This window comes from Quercus robur, chromosome 7, assembly GCF_932294415.1.
Source record: "Quercus robur chromosome 7, dhQueRobu3.1, whole genome shotgun sequence".
NCBI lineage: Eukaryota > Viridiplantae > Streptophyta > Magnoliopsida > Fagales > Fagaceae > Quercus > Quercus robur.
The window spans coordinates 38786973-38803946 of record NC_065540.1 but is presented as its reverse complement, the minus strand read 5'-3'; the positions used below and the strand labels follow the sequence as shown (position 1 = coordinate 38803946).

Here is a 16974-nt window from a genome sequence, read left to right as displayed (position 1 = left end):
CAGTGGATTGTTTACCGCTTGGAGGGCGGCGGAGAGATTTTACGCCGAGGGCTTCAGTTTCCTCTTCGATAACACATCGCGTGTTGTCCTTGTGTTTGCATCTTCCTTCCCTTTTATCTTTGCCTTTTATTATCTGCTGTGGGTTGTGATTTTAAATTAGCTTAGATTGTTTTCCAATTCTGTTTTATAGCTTTTGTTTATTTTCCGCACACTAGTTGTTTGACATAAAGCTTGAATTGGTTAATTTGTAATTTGGGGGTCTAAATGTTCAAGTGTGTTTTTACACTATTTAAAATTTCATTTTTATTTCCTTCATTCACCTGACAGCATCACGTCTGGTCTCACTAAGACATCAACTTCGCCCATTTTTATTTTTATTTTCCCAAGGCTTCCATTTCCCGAAGTTTACTCTACACCACACCTTTTAAAACAATCTCTACAATAAGTCAGCCATTTTTACTTCTAGTCTTCTTCCTATCTTTTTCTTCTTTCATCTAAGTTTCCTTCTTTTTTTCCGTCACTCCAACTTTTCACACCTTTTTTTTTTTTTAACACCTTTCTTAAGTTTTCTTAAACTAGTTCAATTTCTATATTTATTTGAACTATTTTAGTTAAATTTTCAATTTTTATTAATTTATTATATTTATTTATATTTTAAATAATTATTAAATTAATTATGAAATGATTGTGAATACTCAACTTTTAGTTGTATTTTATACATTTTTCTGTGACTATCCAACTTTTGTTTTGTATTTTATACTTTTTTTTTTTTGCTTTTGGCAATGGGTAGTCTATCCTTATTCTTGTGCCTAGGCTATTGGGTAGGCCTGCATGGCTTAGGACCCTTCCTTACACCTTTTGTATTTGTTTTATTTAAATATACTATTCTACCTTGTATTGGTCCAAAAAAAAAAAAAAAGGGCTGGCTTATAAATCGAGTCTTAGAAACTCGATTTCCAAGTGAACACCACGTGGAAAAAACGCCACATCAGACGTGATCAGCTCATGAAAACCAAGTCTTTGAAACTCAATTTATAGGTCCTAAATCGAGTTTTTTAGACTCGAGATGCTAGTAAAAAATATAGTTTGAAAACAAAACCTGTTAATTATATTGTTTGAAAACCAGTGTTAATTCCTAATTTTGGCCAAGGACAAAGAAACAGATATAGAAGAGGGATTTATTTGACATATAAAGCCTATGAGGGTTTTTTTTTTTTTTTCAATTCTCTTTGATGCTGGGTTTATTTTATTTTGCAACCGTGGAAAGCTCCAATTCCATTAGCAGCAGTAATAATATTTGTTCTTGCTCTCCAGTTCTCCCTATAGAAGAGTGTAGAATCTCTTTCCTTCTTGTTTAATACATTTTCTTTGTGGGTTTTGGATTCCATCTCACCTTTCTTCTTACTAAAAAGAAACTTCTGTCACTCTCTCTTATTATTCTATATTTCTGTTATACCGAAATGTTAGATTCATGATTCTTTGACTTTTGGGTAGTTGTTAAATGTTTTCTTTTTATTTTAAGCTTAGTTTAGTTTAGTTTTTTTTATAAAAAAATATTTTTTTAAGTTTAGTTGTTGATCTAATCTTATATATATTATTTCTTACGTCGTATTATGACTTTTATTATTATTATTTTTTAAATGGGAAATCTTGCTGAAGCATATCTGCATGTGAGAGACTACAACACCATCAAAATTATTATATTTAGATGTTTCTGAAAGTTCAAATATGTGTATAAACACCCTTGAACGTTTAAACCCCCAATTTACAAATTAACCAATTCAAGCTTTATGTCAAACAACTAGTGTGCGGAAAATAAACATAAGCTATAATATGGAATTGGATAAACTATCTAAGCCAAATTAAAATCACAACCCACAGTGATATGAGACAAAGATAAAAGGGAAGGAAGATGCAAACACAAAGATAACACGCGATGTGTTATCGAAGAGGAAACCAAAGCCCTCGGCGTAAAACCTCTCCGCCGCCCTCCAAGCGGTAAACAATCTACTAGAAAATGTAGTTGGGATATATGGACAGCAATAGACCCTCCAAGCCTAATCTACCCAGTGCACCTAAGCCCTCCAAGCTTCTTGCTCCAACGAGGTTGCGCCGAACCTTTTTCTTTTCTAGCTTCCCGGATTCTGCTACTAGACAGTAGCATCAACCAATGTAAATTGGTTCCTTCCTAACTGCTTCCCAGAAATCCAAACAGCCCTCTCACAGTGATGAATATGGTGAGAACAAGGTTTGGTAAAATGCCTCTCAAGGATTTGACAATGGAGAGGAAGAGAGTTGAGGAATTTGAAGCAAGGTTGTCAATACCGTACCGGAGGCCGTACCGGTTTGGCCACCGGTACGGTATATTTCGGATACCGGTCAATACCGGTGTACCGTTTCGGGTTTACCGCTATTTTATATATTTAATATATATTGTAAGAACCAAGTGCAAGACTTATGGACCTTAGGTCACTTGGGCTCACAATTTATTTGTAGTGGGCTTAAGTATTTCCTACAATGGGTCGTTCTCGGTAGAGAGACTCAAAGTAACACCCAGTTGGTACCCTCTCCTTCACTATTTTCTCTCAATTTTTCTGAACCCCTTCTTCTCTCAACTTTCTTCTATTTATAGCCAAGGTTAGTGGGGAGATCATGATTACAGTCACCGTTAGTGCTACTGAAAGTCCAGTATTATCTGGTTAAAGTGGTTGTTTAGGTGAAAGGGCGGTGCAGCATTTATGATCTTGGAACTTGGTTCCATTTTCACCGATTATGTTCGGCAACTCACGTTCCCGTGCGTATCATGACCTTCCCGGATATGACTCATACGCTCTACCGGGAAAGATTAACTGGTCAATTCTGGGAACTCAATACCCAAAACTTGTTTTTACTCTAAGGCAGTTTCAAGAAGGGCATAAGGTAACTGGAAATTTCTGCTGGGCCTGCGCCCAAGGCCGGTATGGGCTTGGGCCCGGGGCCTAGATGGGTCTGGGCCCAAGGCCAGTATGGGCTTTGGAAGCTTGGTGCCGTACAATAGCCCCCCCTTGATTCATACTCGGTCGCCGAGAAGAATCAAGGAGCTGCCTGGGCCTTTTGACCTCGGGAATCTTCTAGCCTGGGACTTCTAGCTGTCACTTCTTATTAATATTCATCTCAAAAGACGCGCCGTTTCGCGGCGCCAGGCGCAGTTGTCATTATTGCCTGACGGTTCGTGAACCGAAGCGGCGCGCAAATCGGTTACGCTTGGCATTCGTTGGGTCGCTCGTAGGCTGTGCCCATTTATTGCTTGATTAAGCGTTTCTTCTTCCCCCATTTCTTTTGGCTCTATAAATAGTCCTTCTCCAAACACCATTCCATTTTTCCTTCGCCTCTGATCTTTAGTGCTTACTCTCTGCCGATCACCTTTCTGTGCGCTTGCTTGCTCAGCGTTCTTTTCCTCCTTAGAACCCAAAGTAAGTCTTTGTTCCCCTTCCTGTTCCTTCAGCTTTGTTTCTTTGAATTCACTCTTGTAGTTTTAGGCTTTATAGATGGGTTATTCTTACCTTCTAGAAACCCCGGCTGCTTTGGCCACCTTTAGGAGTAAATTTAGTATTCCCAATGACGTGGACGTGGCTTACTGCCATGAGAGTGATATGGAACTCCACCGAGGGCAGGGTACAGCCTTCTTTCCTTTGATGTCCATTTTAGAAGGTGGGGTTAGGTTCCTCGTAGATCCCCTCTTAATAAGCACACTCACTTACTATGGGCTATGCCCCGACCAGCTTCCCCCCAATTTTTACCGGGTAGTTAGTTGTGTCAGCAAGTTGAACCATACCTTTGACTTACAATTAGACCACCATGATATTAACCAAATGTACAGCCTCTGTGGGAGCAAATCCACCAATTATTACTTAAAGACAAGAGATGCTCGGGTACGGCTGATATCGTGCCTACCCGATTCGAACAGGAACTCCGCCGGGGAGTTCGTCAGGGTGCGCGGCAATTGGTTTGCCGGGGAGATCCCTTGCCCCCTCACACGGCGTGAAGTGGGTTCGTACCATCCCCTTCTTATAATTGTTTGAGTAAAAAAAAATTTTTTATTGTTAAAGGCTAATGCGTCACCTGTTCTTTTGCAGACGGCAAAGTGTTTGTTCAGGACCTCAAAGCCGTCCACACCAGGGACTTAAACTTCGTCCTCCGTTCCGAGATCTACGTGCATTGGGACGGGCAACTCCGGGCCTCACACCTGATCCTCGGAGTGGAACCGGTTTACTCTACCTGGCAGCCTTTCAAGCAGGCGCTGATAGTTGACAGCCCCCTGCTATCGTACATAGACGTCCGGTACGTGAATTTTTTGCCGCCGAAGCTTACAACCGGGGAAGCGAGGGAATTTGGTCGCCGGTTCACTGCCGCGGACGAATTAGTTCCCCTGCGAGACGATTCCGCGGAACGGGTATCTCAGCGCCTTAGAGAGAGAGCTCACGAAGCCATACAACAAGGGGACCAAGCCCAAGAGCAGCCCCCTCCCGAGGATCCACCCGCCGAGCCTCAACAGCAAGTGATAGAAGCGGCTAACTTGCTAGCTGAAGCGATCCAGCCCGGCGCAAGAATGGTGGCAAGGAGAGTCATGACCCTTGACCGGTTCGTGCCTGGTGCCCGGCCGACCAACCAGCCCCCGCCTACTCAGGGTCGGGGTCCAGTTTCTCAGCCTCCTCCCCCCTCGCAGTCCGGACGGGCCCGGAAGAAACAGAAAGTAACCGAGCAACCTTCCACGGGCCCGGGGGACGCTGCAGTCCAAACTCCTCCCAGACCAACAGGGGGAATTGTCATCCGCGAGCCGCCAACCGAAGCTGGCGCGGGGGGCGCGTCCTCCTCCCAAGTGGCTCCAGCGTGGGAGCCAAAGTTCCTTCTGGACGGCAAGCCATTGCCCTCAACCGCCTCTGTTCGGATGTGGGATAAGGGTAAGGGCGGCCGTATTGCCCAAACCTTGGCTGAAGCTCTCCAACTTCCCGAGGACGTGCACGCCTTTGATGATGGGTCCGAGGAGTCTGTGGGGCGCCGGTTAAAGTGGCACGCCATTGCGGTAATTCTTTTGTCTATTTACTCCATATAGATTTCCTTTTGTTTCTTTGCTAACCTTCGTGCTTGCTAGGCCGCTCAACTGGCTCACATTGTGGCTGCCCGGGTACGGGAGCTTGATGAGGAGAATGAGCGCGAGAAGGGGGCGCGGGAGTCAGCAGTAAAAACGGCTAAGGAAAAGCTGAAGATTGCTGAGGCTGCTGAGAAGAAGGCTGCTGCTGCGGAGAAGTTCCGGGCATTGGCCGAAAAAAGGAATGCAGAGCTCCTGGCCAAGCAAAATGAGATGGAACTCAAACTAGCCGAAGCCCTCAGCCTCAACACTTCCAATGTCGAGGAGATAGCCGATCTCCGGGCAGGCTTGGCGGCCGCGGAGCAAAAGTGGTATGACGTAGGCTTTGCCGACGCCGAGAATTCCGCAGAGCCGGTGGTGGCTCGGGCTCGACATATGGGCTTCGAGGCCGGGTGGTTTACCGCTCTTCAGGCAATGGGAGTTCCTGAAGATTCGCCGCTGAGAGACCCCGGCCAGATTCCATTTCCGAACCCTGTACCTGCCGTCCAGAACGCCCCGGCTGCTTTTGACGAGGAGGAGACGGCCAGTATGAGGGAGTTGGTTGAGCAAATCGATTCTCACGCCGAGCCCGAGGAAATGGAAGCCACGAGCATACCTACCGTGCAAGAGCTTCTTGGTGAAGGCCAGCCTTTCCCCCTGACCGTCCAGCAGGAAGTGCCACCACCGACCCAACCTCCCAGCTGATTTTACTTTTACTTATTAGCTTATTTTTATTTTATTTTTATTTGCCTATGTCATCGGGATGTGGTGATTGAACAATTGCTTTAACTTATTGGTATTATTTGCCCATGTCACCGGGATGTGGTGATTGAACAATTGCTTTTACCTGTTTAATTAGCAGTCCGTTTTCTCTTTCCGTTTCAACCTGTTGAATGAAATTATATCTGTTTGTGTTTTGCTTGAATTATACCCGTGCTATGGCCGCTTAATAGAATGGTACCCCCGAAAACCTGTTGTGCGGCGCTGTGGGTAATTTTGAGAGCGCTATTGGACTTAGTTTTTGCAAAAGGGTTAGGTTTTTATCCGGTTTTGGTTTAACCGAGAATTGTGTTTTCGTCCTTTGAGTATTTGTTTGCAAAGTTCCCGCTTGTCCGGATATTTGATTTTAACCGAGAATCAAGTTTCTGTCCTTATAGATTTATTTGTGAGGTTTTCACCTGCTCGGCGATATTGATCGAGCCGAGGGTCAGGTTTCTATCGTTAGGATTTATTCGTAAGGTTTTCACCTGCTCGGCGATATTGATCGAGCCGAGGGTCAGGTTTCTGTCCTTAGGATTTATTCGTAAGGTTTTCGCCTGCTCGGCGATATTGATCGAGCCGAGGGTCAGGTTTCTGTCCTTAGGATTTATTCATAAGGTTTTCACCTGTTCGGCGATATTGATCGAGCCGAGGGTCAGGTTTTTGTCCTTAGAGTTTATTCGTAAGGTTTTCACCTGCTCGGCGATGTTGATCGAGCCGAGGGTCAGGTTTCTGTCCTTAGAATTTATTCGTAAGGTTTTCACCTGCTCGGCGATGTTGATCGAGCCGAGGGTCAGGTTTCTGTCCTTAGAGATTTATCAGCGATTCTCTCGGTGTGCGGTTACAGAGTCAAAAACAGCATAGACAAAAAGGTTAATCATGCTCTTAATCTTAATAGAATACAAGTTCTGGCTTACATCGACGATTACGTGTAGAATTTCTTTAGGTTGTTAGCGTTCCATGGTCGGGGGAGCGGTCTCTCGTCCAGGTCTTCCAAGTAGTAGGCCCCTGCACCGGCGATGGCTGTGACTCTGTATGGTCCCTCCCAGCTCTGAGCAAGCTTCCCTGCAGCCATGTCTCGCATGTTCCCCACAACCCTTCTTAACACTAATTCCCCGGCACTGAATTCCCTGGCCTTTACATTTCGGTTGTACCTTTGGGCCAGCTTCTGCTGATACTCGGCAAGACGTACGGTCGCGGCCTCCCTGCATTCTTCTAGCCAATCCAAATGCTCCATCATCAAGTCGGCGTTCTGTACGGGGTCAAACCCGGCGACCCGTGCACTGCATAAGCTCACCTCGGTTGGTATCACTGCTTCTGCCCCGTATGCCAGAGAAAACGGGGTTTCCCCCGTGGATCTCCTGGGGGTCGTGCGGTAGGCCCATAAAACACTGGGTAGTTCTTCTACCCATCTTCCTTTCGCTCCATCCAACCTTCTCTTGAGCCCGTTCAAAATAGTCTTGTTTACTGCTTCAGCTTGGCCGTTGCTCTGGGGGTATGCCGGGGTTGAATACTTGTTCTTGATGCCGAACTCGCTGCAAAAGGTCCGAAAAGCGTTGCTGTCGAACTGTAGCCTGTTGTCTGTCACTAGCAAATCCGGCACCCCAAACCTTGTAACTATGTTTTTCCACACAAATTTTTTCACGTCAGTATCCCGGATATTGGCCAAGGCTTCAGCTTCAGCCCACTTTGTGAAGTAATCCACAGCCACCAGTACAAATCGGCGGTTCCCCGTTGCTCGGGGGAATGGCCTGAGGATGTCAAGCCCCCATTGTGCAAATGGCCACGGGCTGCTGACAGGATTTAGATGTCCTGCCGGCTGATGGATCATTGGGGTGTGCTTTTGACATTGTTCGCACTTCCAAACGTATTCGGCGGCGTCCTTCTGCATCTGTGGCCACTAAAACCCCTGCGTCATTGCTCTGTGTGCTAAAGATCGTCCCCCAGCATGCCCGCCGCACACTCCTTCATGCAGCTCGGTTAGAAGCTCCTTGACTCTTTCAGGATGCAGGCACAAGAGGTAAGGGCCCGCGAAGGACCTTCTGTACAACTTTCGGTCCGAAGACAACCAGTACCTAGGAGCCATTCGTCGAATCTTGTTGGCCTCGGCCTCATCCTCTGGAACTTTATCTTCGGAAAGAAAGTCTATGATCGGGTTCATCCAGCATGGTTCGGCCACCGTCACCTGCACAACTTTTACTCCGGCCTGGTCGAGAGCAGTCTTCACACAAATGCTTGGCTCCCTTACAAGTTCTATCGTGATAAGCCTCGGCGTGTCCTCGGTAGCCGATGAGGCTAACGTGGCAAGAGAGTCAGCATGCTTGTTTTGTGACCGGGCTACCTGGGATAACTTTACCGTTCCAAACTGACCGATAATTTGCTTTGCCGTACTTAGATAAGCTTTCATTCGGGGATCTCGAGCCTCGAAGTCCCCGGTGATCTGATAAACAACCAGCCGAGAGTCCGAGTAGATCTCCACGTCCTTTGCGCCCAGATGCAATACTGCCCTCAATCCGGCCAGTAGGGCTTCATATTCGGCTTCGTTGTTCGAGGCTTTGAACCCCAATCTGAAGGAGTGTTCCAGTCGCATGCCTTCAGGGGTGATTATGACAATACCAGCCCCGGCCCCCATAGCATTTGATGCGCCGTCCACAAATAACCTCCACGGACGAATCTCCGCACTACAGATTACCTTGCCTTCATTCTTGGGTGTAAATTCCGCGATGAAATCAGCGAGAACCTGCCCCTTCACCGAGCTTCTAGGTCGGTATCTTATGTCAAACGATCCCAACCGAGTCCCCCATTTAGCAATCCGTCCTGTGAAGTCGGACCTCTTCAACAGTGATTGCAATGGATACTCGGTGAGGACAAACACTGTGTGTGCCTGGAAGTAGTGTGGTAACTTCCTCGTGGCGTGCACCAGGGCCAAAACCAACTTTTCAAGAGGCAGGTACCTTGTCTCGGCATCGACCAAGGTTTTGCTCACGTAATACACCGGCATTTGCACTCCCCGGTCCCTTAGTAACACAGCACTTACGGCATGATCGGTGACTGCAAGGTACATAAACAGATCCTCCCCGTGCTCCGGGGCCGTCAACCTCGGCGCCTTTGCCAAATATTCCTTTAGTTCTCGAAAAGCTTCATTGCAGCTCTCGTCCCACTGAAACCCCTTCCACTTCTTCAGAAGTTGATAGAATGGCCGGCAGCGATCGGCAAACTTGGAGATGAATCGGTTCAGGGCGGCCAGCATCCCAGTGAGCACTTGCACCTCCTTAGGATTGCTCGGTGGTTTGAGGCAATTGACGGCCTCTATTTGGTCGGGGTTAGCCTCTATTCCCCGAGTGCAGATCAGATAACCCAGGAATTTGCCAGCCCTCACTCCGAAAGTGCACTTTTCGGCATTCAGGCGCAGCTTGTGTCGTCACAATATCTCGAATACTCCCCGAAGGTTTTCAGTATGCATCGACTCTTTTCTGCTTTTTACCACCATGTCGTCGATATAAACTTCAACCGTGCATCCAATTTTTTCCCAGAACATCCTTGTCATCATACGCTGGTAGGTGGCCCCGGCATTCTTTAATCCAAACGGCATGACCTCGTAGTGATAGTTTGCGTTTGGGGATATAAATGCTGTCTTTTCTCGGTCCTCGGGTGCCAAGGCAATCTGGTGGTAGCCTTGGAAGGCGTCTAGAAGCTCATTCTCGGGTGCCCGTACGTGGCATCCACTAGCTGATCAATCTTGGGCATCGGGAATGGATCCTTGGGGCACGCTCTATTCAAATCGGTGAAGTCCACACAAACTCTCCATTTACCGCTCTTCTTCTTCACTACGACAGTGTTTGCTAGCCATCTCGGGAAGAATATTTCTTTTATGACCCCGGCTTCCTTTAGTCGCTGGACCTCCAGGTTTACTGCATCGACGTGTTCCTTTGATGCTCTTCCCACATTGAGTTTGTGAACAATGAACTCGGGGTCTACGCCGGGCACTTCATACGAGTTCCATGCGAAGACATCTACGTTCTGCAACAGGAACAACAACATCTCTACCCTTTCCCGGTCATTCATGCTTGTACCTATCTGGAAGTATTTGTCACTATCTGGGAGAATTCTTACCTTCAGCACCTCCTCGGCAACGTCCGCCCCAGTTTCCCGGGGTTTCTGTAATTGCTATGCAGTCTCTTTCTCGGCGTGCTCAGCTTGACCGAGCTGTTCCTTTTCCCACCGGACCGCGGCTACGAGGCATTGCTTCGCCACCTGTTGATTCCCCCTTACCTCTACAACTCCGTACTCAGTAGGAAATTTTACTTTCACGTGAAGGGTGGACGGAACAGCCCCCATGGCGTGAATCCACGGCCTCCCCAGGATTGCGGTGTAAGGTGCGAATGATCGGACTACTATGAACGTAACTATAACTTCCTTGCCCTCCATGTCCACTGGGAGAGAGATTTGCCCCTTGGGAATCACAACTCTCCCGTCAAACGAGACCAATGGCGTGTCATACTTCGCCAAATCCTGGGTTTTTAACCCGAGCCCTTCGAAGAGGTCCGGGTACATAACGTCAGCCCCGCTACCCTGATCAATCATCACCCTCTTCACCAAGAATCCGCCTATCCGGGCTGTCACCACCAAAGCGTCGTCGTGAGGTTGGATGGTTCCTTCCAAATCATCTTCTCCGAACGAGATGTCCAGCCGTCCAACTTTCTTTTGCTTCTTGGATGATTCTCCCTCCGCGCAAGCCACTGTCATTACCCTTCTTGCCGCTGCTGCTCTTCTCGGTGCGGCATGAATGACGTTGATTACCCCCAGGGGTGGTGGAAGGGGATTCCTTTTCTATTGGGCGCCCTGCCCGGTCTCCCGGTCAGTGGAATCTGCTACAAACTCTTTCAGGTGCCCTGCCTTCACTAACTGCCCGAGATGATCTTTCAATACCCTACACTGCTCGGTGGTGTGCCCCTTGTCTCTGTGATAGGTGCAGTATAGGCTTTGGTTCCTCCGAGATGGGTCGCCCCCCATTTTGTTCGGCCATCTGAAGAATGGCTCGTTCCTTATCCGTTCCAGTATCTTGTGCACGGGCTCTTTAAACAACACATTAACCCCTTCGATCTGCACATCTGGTTCCTGCATTCTGAAGTCCCTTTTCGGCTTTGGCGGTAAGATGCTTTGCCGAGATCTCCCCGTAAAAGGAGCTTTCCCCCTGCTTTGCAGCCGGTCATCCTCCAGGCGTTTGTACTCCTCTATGCATCTCATCAGTTGCCTCATATCCTCCGGGGGTCTTCTTGTCAGCGACTCCCGCAGTTCAGAATCCTCGGGGAGCCCCATCCTGAAGGTGCTAGCCGCAATTTTCTCGTTTCCCCCACCAATCTCATTGTAGAGTTCCCAGTATCGGCTGGCATAACTCCGAAGGGTTTCCCCGACCCTCATTTTCATGGAAAGCAACGCGTCGACCGGCTGTTGCACTCGGCTGCATGTTACGAACCTGTTGCCGAACTCCTGAATCAGCTCGGCGAAGCTGTGTATAGAACCTTTCCGCAACCCATTGAACCATCTCAGTGCGGTAGAGTCGAGACTAGATGGGAATACTTTGCACATCAATGCATCGTTGTGCGCATGCAAAGACATCATGTGGATGTAATGACTGACATGCTCCACGGGGTCTGTCCTCCCCTCATAGGAATTGAATGGTGGACGCGTGAATCTGCTCGGCATGGGTGCCCGTTCGATCTCATCAGAGAATGGAGACCGGGCTGCCATCCGCAAGGCCCTGCTCATGGCGTCCATTGCGGCGTTGTGGTGCCGCCGCTCCTCTGGCGACTCTGACCCTTGGTTATCATATCCATGCGACCGGGAATGGTCCCGTCTATGACGCGTCTCCCGGGAGTGTCGATGTGACTCTTGAGAACGTGATCGGTCTCGATGTTGTTGTGTAACAGATCGGCTGGAACCTTCCTCGCCACGGTTTCTCCTGGGTTGGGGGTTGTGGTTCCTTTCGTGGCGCCGACCCCTTGCTTCCAGCTCCAAGTCCATTACCAATCTGCGTAACCGCTCCAGCTCCCGGTCTCTATCATCATGTTGCCGATGTGCTGAGACGCTTGAAATCGTCCGGTGTGTCTGGGCCGATCCTTCTCCCAATCTGGACCTTTCCTCTCCTCTTGGATGCTCCCTATCCTCCAGCCGTTTCTGCCTTCTCTCCCTCCACGTCGATCCCCGAGAAGATCCTGCGGAATTGCTCGGAACGTGCCCTCCTGAACGCTCCTCAGACATCTCCCTTGCTTGAGTCTCACTCAAACCACAGCTTCCTAGGAGAGCCCCACGGTGGGCGCCAATTGTAAGAACCAAGTGCAAGACTTATGGACCTTAGGTCACTTGGGCTCACAATTTATTTGTAGTGGGCTTAAGTATTTCCTACAATGGGTCGTTCTCGGCAGAGAGACTCAAAGTAACACCCAGTTGGTACCCTCTCCTTCACTGTTTTCTCTCAATTTTTCTGAACCCCTTCTTCTCTCAACTTTCTTCTATTTATAGCCAAGGTTAGTGGGGAGATCATGATTACAGTCACCGTTAGTGCTACTGAAGGTCCAGTATTATCTGGTTAAAGTGGTTGTTTAGGTGAAAGGGCGGTGCAGCATTTATGATCTTGGAACTTGGTTCCATTTTCACCGATTATGTTCGGCAACTCACGTTCCCGTGCGTATCATGACCTTCTCGGATATGACTCATACGCTCTACCGGGAAAGATTAACTGGTCAATTCTGGGAACTCAATACCCAAAACTTGTTTTTACTCTAAGGCAGTTTCAAGAAGGGCATAAGGTAACTGGAAATTTCTGCTAGGCCTGCGCCCAAGGCCGGTATGGGCTTGGGCCCGGGGCCTAGATGGGTCTGGGCCCAAGGCCAGTATGGGCTTTGGAAGCTTGGTGCCGTACATATATATATATATATATACACACACACATACACACATACATACACAAAATCTCTATTTGCCATAAAACAATACCTCAAAAATTCATGTTTATCATAAAACATTACTTCAATTAAGAACAAATAATTCATTGTTTGAAACTTTAACATCAACTAAAAAAAAAAACACATACATAAAATTGTTCATTACACACAAAGAAAACAAATAAACACAAATTACATGGGATTGTTCATTACACACAAAGAAAACAAATAAACACAAATTACACAAGATCTACTCCCATCCTTCAAAAGGATCTACATTAGGACCATAATACACATGAGTATTAGCATCTGTCAACACAACATCATTTTCACCATCTTCCTCATCAAGAACAACAACATTATCATCATCATCATTATCATCTTCTAAAGTCATTGTTGCTAATGGTTCTTCAATGCTATCCCAATTCACATCTTCCTCAGTTAGTAACAAAAATTCAGATTCCTCAGCTATCCAATCCTCCATTAAATCAATATTATCAAGGCTTATAGGATCCAAGTAATCCTTTGTCCTTCTAATGTTCCTACCAAAATCAATATCATACATTGATGACATTTTCTAATCATTCAAAATAAAAATTGAATATATTTAAAAACATACCTTTCTCGTAACAACAGATTATACCGAACATACACCAAGTCATTCAAATGTTTATGCTCAAGCCTATTTCTCCTCTTGGAATGGACAAACTCAAATGTGCTCCAAGCTCTTTCACAACCAGTTGCACTACAACACTGACTTAGCACTCGAATTGCAAACTTTTGTAATTCCGGAGTGTCATTTCCAAATTGCTCCCACCAAGCAACTTCCAAAAATAAAAGAAATTATTAATTTAGTACAAAGCAAATAACAAACTTTCAAATGAAATGTGTATATATATATATATATGTATAGATACATATAGCATACCTGGACTTAGTTTTTCACGTTGGCGGATTGCCATAGGCATTCCAAAGTCACCTAAAGACTTTTTGTATGATTCAATTTGAGAACTAAGAATATCTTGCTCATCAGAATCAGAAACCAGCCTTGTAATGGTACTAAGTAGGCCTTTTGTAACATCTTTTTGCTTCTTAAATGACGGCCTAAAGAAGATTCCAGGGTTAAGATAACAACCTGCTGCATGCAATGGACTATGGAGTTGTTTATCCCATCTAGCATCAATGACACTAGTAAATGGTATATATGCAGAAATTTTATTCTTCAACCTTGCTTTTATATTCTCCTTTGCTTTATCCATTGCCTCATACAAGTATCCCATTGATGGTTTTTCATCCCCATCTACAAGACGTAGTACTCTAACCAAAGGCTCACTAATCTTCACTATTTGTTGACATTGTAACCAAAACTCTCTATCTTCCAAAACAATTGCAGCCACCTCCTTTCCCATGACATCCCTAGCATATCGAGATTCGACCCATTGATCACAAGTAAACATTTGCCTAAGTTCTTTCTTGAACTTAGTCAAGCATTGAAGACTTAAAAACTCAGTTGCAAACCTTGTGATGGTTGGACGAATCAAATCCCTACCATTAGTGAAGTCGCTTCTCATCAAAGCTAAAATCTTGCCATGGTTGTATATGAATTTGGTAATCTTTTGAGCCTTTTGAATGGTTTCATAAATGATAGGAAAATATCTTTTATTAGAAAAATTTTCCAACATTAAATCAATGCAATGGGCTGCACAAGGAGACCAATAGAATGTCCCATATTTCTGCATTAGCTTCTTTCCTGCAGACTTGTAAGAAGCATCATTATCTATAATGAACTACACAACATTCTCAGGCCCAACTTCTTGAACAACTTTATCAAACAACTTAAACAATGTATCTGCATCCTTTGTTAGGCCTGACACATCAAGGGATTTAAGAAACATGGTAGCTCTAGGACAATACACTAAAAAATTAATGATTGGAGCTCTCTTTTGATTTGTCCACCCATCTGACATAATTGAACACCCATAAACTTTCCAATCATTTTTCACATCTAAGAGATAATCATTCATTTCACCCACATGTTTTTGTAATAAAGGCCCCCTCAAGTCATGATAAGAAGGTCCCTTAAAACCAGGCCCAATAGCTGCTACACTATCTAAAGCTTCTTGATAATACACAGAGTGAGCGGCATGGAAAGGTATATTAGCATGGTACCACCATCTTGCAAAATTCATTCTTGCCTTCTCAACCATTTGCTTTGAGGCCAAAGAAGACCTTATGGATGGTTGAGAACCAGGTTTTGTTCTTGGAGCAAAATAGGATTTTATGTTTGACTTTTCTCCAACTTTTTCTTTCCCCTTAGTGTTATAATTACTAACTGATGAATGACTCTTTGAACCCCCTCTCTCATTATCATTATTACCTTCATCATGATGATGATCATCCTCCTCCTCCTCATCTACATCATAGGGATTTGCAATTTCTCTATTCATTCTTCTTTTTTTCTGTTTACTTTTCTTTAAATCTTCAATCAATTGTTTCATTTGCCATTTTACATCTTCAGACACTTTTTTACATGCTTCAACATCACCCGGAATCCCAGCTAAATGATACTTGAGCCTAGTAATTCCTCCCCCCCTTATCATTTTACAACAAAAAGTACACTGGGTGTTATTTCTTGCATCCGGCACAGCACGGCCATAAGCCCATGCTGGATCCTCGGACCTTACAGCCGGGCCAGATGCTACACTTGACTGATTTTCAGTCATAATTTACACTGCATATATACCATCAATTATTTGTTAATAACTCTAGTTACCTTTTTATTAATAGTCATACTAAGTTGTAAATTACTAACCCAATATTTGAAGCTAACCAAAATCAAGAATGAAACAACAATATATATCAATTCAGGAACACAGAACCAACACAATTCAGGAACACAATTCAGGAACACAGAACCAAAATCAATTCAGGAACATAGAACCAATTCAGGAATACAGAACACAATTCAGGAACACAGAACCAACACAATTCAGGAACATAGAACCAAAATCAATTCAGGAACACAGAACCAATTCAGGAACACAGAACACAATTCAGGAACACAGAACCAACACAATTCAGGAACACAGAACCAAAATCAATTCAGGAACACAGATCCAATTTAGGAACACAGAACCAAAATCAAGTTTTTATTTATCCTATTCCACATGAAGTATAATTCCACGCATAAAAAATTAAGACAAAACGTTACCTGAGAGTGGCCGAGAGAGTGAGAGACGGAGCAGCGGCGGCGAGTGAGAGACAGAGCAGCGGCGACTGAGAAACAGAGCAGCGGCGAGTCGACGACTAAGAAACAGAGAGCGGAGCTGCCGAGTGTGAGAGAAAGATTGGCCTTAAACTACTACGGCAGAGAGAACAGAGCAGGATGAAATAGCTATGCGCTACGGTGCTCGGTGCCGAAGTTAGCTTAGCCGCCCTAAGTGGCTGATTCTTCCTTACTTTAGCTAATTGACAAACTGAATTGCACTCAGTCTGAATCCTAACTCGAGGAAGGGTTCGCTTGTGCTTCTATCTTAAGGTGGAAAAAGGCATGAGGATGAGGAGACCCTTGATCCTAACCCTCGAGAGAGCCCTGAGAGAGAGCGTGAGAGAGAGAAAGAAAGAAAGAGGGCTGTGGCTCGCCGACTGAGAAACAGAGGGCGGAGCTGCCGAGTGTGAGAGAACAGAGCAGCTGAGAGAGAGCGTGAGAGAGAGAAAGAAAGAAAGAGGGCTGTGCCGGTGCGGGAACTGGGTAGTGATAGGAACTTAGGGTTTTAGAATTAGGATTTAAGAAAATTACAATTTTGCCCTTGATAAAGTCAGAATTAACAAAAGTATAAAACAGGGTTTTAAACGTTTCGGTCCAGTATTCAAATACCGGCCGGTACGAGTCTGGTACAGCCGATATTTTTACCAGTACGAAACGTAGGGGTTAACCTACCGGATCACCGGCCGATACGGTACGGTATCAACAACACTGATTTGAAGAGACTCTAATGTATAGATTGTGGGTGAATCAATCTTGTTTTTTTTTTTCTTTAGGGTTTCTCTCTCAAAATTCTTTCTGAAAGCTCTCTTTCTTTTATGGGTATAAGGGGTATATATACTAGGGTGAGAGAGGAATGTGAAACGTCAGGCTTTTTTCAAAACAGGGCTGGCTTGCGG

At 45.5% G+C, this 16974-nt stretch overlaps 2 protein-coding genes across 2 annotated transcripts; both read right to left on the bottom strand.

Annotated features, from left to right (window-relative positions):
* Positions 1-13060: 13060 nt before the first annotated feature.
* On the bottom strand, positions 13061-14219 carry LOC126691358 (uncharacterized). Its single transcript, XM_050386410.1, has 3 exons — positions 13739-14219; positions 13430-13634; positions 13061-13352 (listed from the first exon to the last, which is right to left on the bottom strand). The coding sequence occupies exons 1-3, from the start codon at positions 14217-14219 to the stop codon at positions 13061-13063; spliced, it is 978 nt and encodes a 325-aa protein (XP_050242367.1).
* A 378-nt stretch (positions 14220-14597) lies between these two features.
* On the bottom strand, positions 14598-15533 carry LOC126691357 (uncharacterized). The gene has a single exon (XM_050386409.1). It carries the CDS (start codon positions 15531-15533, stop codon positions 14598-14600), a length of 936 nt encoding a protein of 311 aa, XP_050242366.1.
* Between the last annotated feature and the right edge of the window lie 1441 nt (positions 15534-16974).